The sequence below is a fragment of the Nanorana parkeri genome, unplaced genomic scaffold, assembly GCF_000935625.1.
Source record: "Nanorana parkeri isolate BGI_ZX_2015 unplaced genomic scaffold, ASM93562v1 scaffold2005, whole genome shotgun sequence".
Lineage (NCBI taxonomy): Eukaryota > Metazoa > Chordata > Amphibia > Anura > Dicroglossidae > Nanorana > Nanorana parkeri.
In genome coordinates, this window is record NW_017308273.1 from 177,280 (window position 1) to 183,733 (window position 6,454).

The 6,454-nt window shown below is 53.0% G+C and overlaps 1 protein-coding gene across 1 annotated transcript in view; it reads left to right on the forward strand.

The window, feature by feature from the left end:
• The window catches only part of UBL5 (ubiquitin like 5), a 9,972-nt gene extending 8,107 nt beyond the window's left edge, over positions 1-1,865 (forward strand). Inside the window, exon 5 of the mRNA XM_018572343.1 lies at positions 1,800-1,865. Within this exon, the coding sequence (XP_018427845.1) occupies positions 1,800-1,843 (44 nt within the window). The 3' untranslated portion in view covers positions 1,844-1,865. The remainder of the gene's footprint in view (positions 1-1,799) is intronic.
• Positions 1,866-6,454: the final 4,589 nt, after the last annotated feature.

Consider the following 6,454-nt stretch of genomic DNA (forward strand, 5'->3'; position numbering starts at 1 on the left):
CCTCCATGACACAGCACCATGATTGACTGACCAGGAGACCCCAAATCTGTCCTGCCCTCCATGACACAGCACCATGATTGACAGGCCAGGAGACCCCAAGTCTCCATGACACAGCACCATGATTGACAGGCCAGGAGACCCCAAGTCTCCATGACACAGCACCATGATTGACAGGCCAGGAGACCCCAAGTCTGTCCTGCCCTCCATGGCACAGCACCACCATTGACAGGCCAGGAGACCCCAAATCTGTCCTCTCCATGACACAGCACCACGATTGACAGGCCAGGAGACCCCCCTGCCCTCCATGACACAGCACCATGATTGACTGACCAGGAGACCCCAAATCCGTCCTGCTCTCCATGACACAGCACCACCATTGACAGGCCAGGAGACCCAAACCACTACAAACCTGTCCCCAATCCCACCCACATTCATGCCCATTGAATGCACTGATTCCCATTACATGATGGGATTTCTAGTTTGATGGAGCGCATCCTCATTCAGCGATCGGAGGGGAGATCAGCCGGTGGAAGTGTACAGGGTGGCGCACATGGGAGAGGCCATTCAATAATGCCAACCCGCTGTCAAGAGTGTGTTGTTATCCAGCCGTTTTATTTACAATTGGCCGGACTGCAAGTGGTTAAACGCAGTGTGTGTGCGCGGCCTCTTATGTGCAGCTCTGAATTCTGGGGCTTCAGCCAACTATTATTTAAAGGAGAACTACGGGGTTAGTTTTTTCCCCAGTCATACAGAACACAAACCAGCGTCCTCCCGTCACCCTAAGCTCAGTAGCTCGCGGTATACTGAGACGCCGCAGCTGGGACGGATCCCGACATTACTGTCTGTATCCACCCAGCTGCGTGACTGACAGCTGGCTCGGCCTATCCAGAGGCAGAGCCAGCTGTACCCTCCCCCATCCGTTCCGCCAGTCAGCGCTGGAGGATTGGGGAGGGAGGGAATCCCTGCAGGGAGCCGTGAGTGACAGTCACGGCTCTCTGCAGGGACAGGATCGAGAGGTGAGCGAGCGCCGGTATGTGTTCCCTCACTTCCCGATCTACTGAGCCGACCTGTGACAGTCTCATTGTCACAGGTCGGCTAGAACTATGAGGATGAAGGAAAATCATGTCTATTGCACCCGCCCACTGCCTGCTGTCAGTCAGCAGAGGAGGGATTTGAAGGAGAAAGTTCTGGATCAGGTCCTCCTCTGCTGATTGACAGGAGGCAGTGGGTAAGTGGGTGCAATAACAAGCCTGCAATTGGCTATTGCATTTTAAAATATCCAATAGCAGGCTGTCTATGGCTCCCAGCCTGTAGTTGCAGAGGAGGAACGCGGTGGCGGAATGGGGAGGGCAGAGGAGGAACGGGGTGGCGGAATGGGGAGGGCAGAGGAGGAACGAGGCGGCGGAATGGGGAGGGCAGAGGAGGAACGAGGCGGCGGAATGGGGAGGGCAGAGGAGGAACGGGGTGGCGGAATGGGGAGGAATGGAAAGGCACACAGACCGCTGCAGCCGGCACCAGCGGAGAGAACGGAGGAGCAGAGCAGCAGCAACAACTAATCGAAAATCAACTAATCGATGATAAGAATCGTTGCCAACAATTCTTAATGATTATAATTGATTTAGTTGTTGCCGCTCTGAATTCCCTTCATTCCTTAGACTCCGAGGCGGACGATTGTGGAAGAGGATCCCAGAGGAAGAGTCTGATTTCTGCTTTTTAATGATTCAACTCTTTTTATTGTTTTTATGTAACCATCGCCGTGCGTTGTTTGGAGTATTTTCTCCTTAACGTTGTCCGTTCAGATGAAATCCACGATGGAATGAACCTGGAATTGTACTACCAGTAGCTCCTCCCACCTCCTGCGATGGGATTGATCCCTTTCTCCTCCTTACACTCGGATTGGTGGAATTTTACATTTTCATCTGAAAGACTTTTCCGCGCACACGCCGGCAATCTGAGAACTTTTTTTTTTTTCTCTCCCTTGTTTTTATGAAAGAAATCGCTATAATAAAGAAGAAGAATTTGGATGATGTGTAAATTTAATAATGAACTCTGCTTTTGGTCGGATATTTGTGCATTTTGTTTAAAATAAAAATAAAATACCGTTCAGTGACGTCGTCGTTTTTGTATCGCGCCGAGAATGTGTAGTGCAGGGGTAGCAAACCTCCGGCTGTGGTGAAACTACAAATCCCATGATGCATCTCTCTTCGGGAGTCGTGGCTGTGAGAATCTTGCAATGCCTCATGGGATTTGTAGTTCCACCACAGCCGGAGGTTTGCTACCCCTGGCCTTAGTGGCTTCAATAGACAGCTAGAGCAGGGGTGGGAAACCTCGGCATGCTGGCTGTTGTGGAACTACAAGTCCCATAAGGCATTGCAAGACTGTCAGCCACAGGCATGGCTCCCAGAGGCACAGCTGGAGTGTTGAGGTTGCTCACCCCTGAGCTAGACTCTCATCTTTGCTGTAGATTATGTTGTTCGGATGTCTAAGAAGTCCCCGGGGCCTCTGACACTGTGTGCACGTTATTCATTGAGAAGGCCCAGAGTACCAGATCTGAACAGATGGCGGCGCCACAGGGGGAGTCCAATGTCATGCTCCCAGCTTTGTTGGAGGAGTTTGGGGACGGCCCCTTCCTGTTCCAACATGACTGCGCACCAGTGCACAAAGCAAGGTCCATGAAGACATGGATTGGCACAACAACAGTGCGTAGAGAGCTTCATGGAATGGGTTTCCATGGCCGAGCAGCTGCATCCAAGCCGCACATCACCGAGTGCAATGCAAAGCGTGGGATGCCGCGGTGTAAAGCGTGCCGCCACTGGACTCTAGAGAAGTGGAGGCGTGGTCTCTGGAGTGGCCAATCACGCGTCTCTGTCTGGCAATTCGATGGGCGTGTCCGGGTTTGGCGGTTGCCAGGAGAACGGTACTTGCCTGACTGCATTGTGCCAAGTGTAAAGTTTGGTGATGGGGGGCGGGGGGGTTGTTTTTTGGGGGTTGGGCTCTGCCCCTTAGTTGCAGTGAAGGGAACTCCTAAGGCATCAGCATACCAAGACATTTTGGACAATTTCATGCTCCCAAATTTGTGGGAGGAGTTTGGGGACGGCCCCTTCCTGTTCCAACATGACTGTGCGGCCAGTGCACAAAGCAAGGTCCATAAAGACACGGATGGGGGAGTTTGGGGTGGAGGAACGTGACTGGCCGCACAGAGTCCTGACCTCAACCCCATAGAACACCTTTGGGATGAATTAGAGGCGGAGACTGCGAGCCCCTCCCCCCAACATCAGTACCTGACCTCACAAATGGTCCAACATTCCCATAGACACACTCCTAAACCTTGTGGCGCCTTCCCAGAAGAGGCGGAGCTGTTATAGCGGCAAAGGGCGGAGCCAACCCAATACTGAACCCTACGGATTGAGACTGGGATGCCATTAAAAGAACTATGGTGTAAGTGTTTTTCCCCCATAGTTCTCCTCGGGGTCATGGGAGGACATATACTAGCGTCCTCCCGTCAGCCTAGGCTCAGTATATAGGGAGCTACAGCTCGCCGTATACTGAGACCGCCGCAGCCGAGACGGATCCCGACATTACTGTCGAGATCGTGACAGCTGGCTCTGCCCTACCTGGACCCTCCCCCGTCTGTTCCTCCAGTCAGCGCTTTTCCCGCCTTTATGTCACCTGGTGGTCCGGCCAGTAAGTCTGTTATTTTTACTTTCCCAGGTCAAGCTGTCCAGCAAACCTGCCAGATAAAGGGTTGGGACAAACGACACTGAGAGGAGGGGCTCACAATGGTCGCCTTTCATTCTCTATAGAAAACCTTTTATCCCAAAACGAAGCAAAAACCTGTTGATGTAACGGCTTAAAAAGTGTCAGCTGGAGACCCGCTTTGATTTGTCGGTCTGGTCCTGGGCTAGACCAACTCCAGCTGTGGTGAAACCACAAATCCCATCATACATCTGCCTCTGGGAGTCATGCCTGTGGCTGTCAGAGCCTTGCAATGCCTCATGGGACCTGTAGTTCCACAACAGCCGGAGGGCCGGAGTTTGCCTCCCCCTGCTCTAGTCCATGTAACCAGGGCAGCCATCAGAAATTTTGGGGCCCCTTACACGGCTTAGGCCGCCCCCCCCCCCGCTGGACGCAGGGCTTAGTGACACGCTGAATACAGGACCCAACTGTGAGTGACCCTGCACAGCCCATCTGAGACTGTCTATGGTGGGCTCTGAAGGGGTCTCAGGTGGGCTGGTCAGGGCTGCACCCCTCCCTCCTTTCCTACCTAGCTCCTCTGACCTGCACACATGGCCTCGTCTGCCGCCGGACCGGCCAGAAGTGATGTCCCGTCACTAACTAACGTGACGTCACTTTCCGGCCAGTCCGACATCAGACGAGCAGCGTCGCTGATGGGGCCCTAGCTTGTCTTAAAGCCGCTGCAGCGGCAATGCTGGGGCCCTGCGCTGCTAGGCCTCCGCCTCCACGCCCTTCACCGTCGGCCGATAGTCTTGTAAGGGACCCGGACGGGCCCCCCAGGCTGCCCGGGCCCCTTACATGAGTATCTGCCGTACCCCCCTGATGGCTGCCCTGCATGTAACACCTCCCTCCCCATAGGGTAGCAATGCTGCTGTCCAACGTTGGCTCCATTGCTCCTCTGTAGAGCGGAACCACCATAAGACAGGAAGTGTGTTACTGGCTGATCTCCAAAAAAAACCAATGCAGTCATAGGGTTGCCACCTTTTCTCCAAGCAAAACCCGAACACTCTATATGACACGCTTACATTTTTGGGGGAGAATGAGTCGCGGCTTATTCATATGTAGATATCACAGTTGAGAGTATTTCCAGTGGGGGGACCAGTAGCCCCCATGTTAATTTTGGTTGCTCCTGTCTGCCTGACATCTTGTGTCCCGGTTTCTGCTGCCATGAAACCCGGACACGGCATTCAAAACCCGAACTGTCCGGGTGAATCCTGGACAGCTGGCAACCCTATGCTTAGGGTGATTAGGGTGTGCCCAGGCACAGCCTTTACGCATGCCTATGTGTAGTAATAGTTAAAAATAAAAATAGAGGGCGGGTGTCACCGCTGTGTCGTCATCGCCATCTGATTGACGCCTGCCGGCGGCCATCTTGGTGATGCATGTCATTGCTGAGCCTGATGAAGGGGACCCTGCGTGGCCCCCGGAAAGCTCCAGTTCTGGTGACGTGATGTTCCAATAAACAAACACTTTGGACTTCAACGCTATTGGTGTGCTGGTGACATCCGTTTATTTTGTACTGTTTGGCGGCGCCATCCGTGGTCACTGCGCCCTTATTTAATTTGGGGCGCCCCGGTAAGGAGTGTGGCAAGCTATTTCTACATCTTGGTGATGGACGGCAGCAAAGAGAGGAGGGGGCAGTCACCCGGCGGGATGAGGTATGAGGCCGGGTCCCCTCCTCTCTCCTGACACTGTCGGGCTCTCGGTACATGACCGAGTGCCCGACTTTTTAGAGGGGGTGACACTAGTGGCGTCAGAAAGGGGGGTGCGGCCCGCACCCGGGTGACACCATTGGAGGGGTGACACCAAAATAACTCACAGTCATTTTGGTGTCACCCCTCTCTGAAAAGTCGGGCGAATGCCCGACAGTATCAGGAGAGAGGAGGGGATCCGGTGGCATACCTTATCCCGCCAGGTGACTGTCCCCTTCTCTCTCACCAAGATGGCCGCCGGCAGGTATCAGAATACTGCCGCGCGATGACGTTATCGCGCACGCGCGTGGTGACGTCTCGGCGGGGTGACACTCGGTTACCGCTCCGGGTGTCACCCAGCCTCGGGACGCCCCTGGGTGACACCAAAATGATTGTCAATCATTTTTGTATCACCCCCGCAATGGTGACACCCGGGTGCAGGCCGCACCCCCCACACCCCGCTTTGTGACGCCACTGATTTTAGGTATTCCAACTTTTTTACTAATAAGTGATCTCAGACCGGAAGGTCCTAATTGCTGGACGTTCCCCAACCATGGGAAGAATAGGAGCCTGATCCCTAAAAGCATCTCAAATAGGAGGGCGGGTCAAGTCTCTGTCTTTAGATAGACTTTAATGACCCGTTGTGTGGGCGTGGCTTTGCTGCACGATGATAACAAAAGACGGAAAAATAAATACGTACACGGACCCCCACAATTGTATTTATATCCGAGTACCAACATCCCTCATCCAATCATCTCCTTTATTATAACCAGAAACAAATACATGAAAACGGTGCACTGGCGGGGGGAGGGGATCTTCAGCTTCTGTACACTGCCCACCTACAAGTCAGGATGTGGTCTACAAACTTGTCTAGAAGTCATTTCATGATACTTTATTTCTGCCCCTGTGGTACAAATTTTTGGGGGGTTTTCTTTATATTTATCAAAATGGAAATATTTAATATTTGTTATTTCAATTTTGTTCATATTTTAAAGTCACATATTTAGTTCTTGTGATTCTCCCCCCCC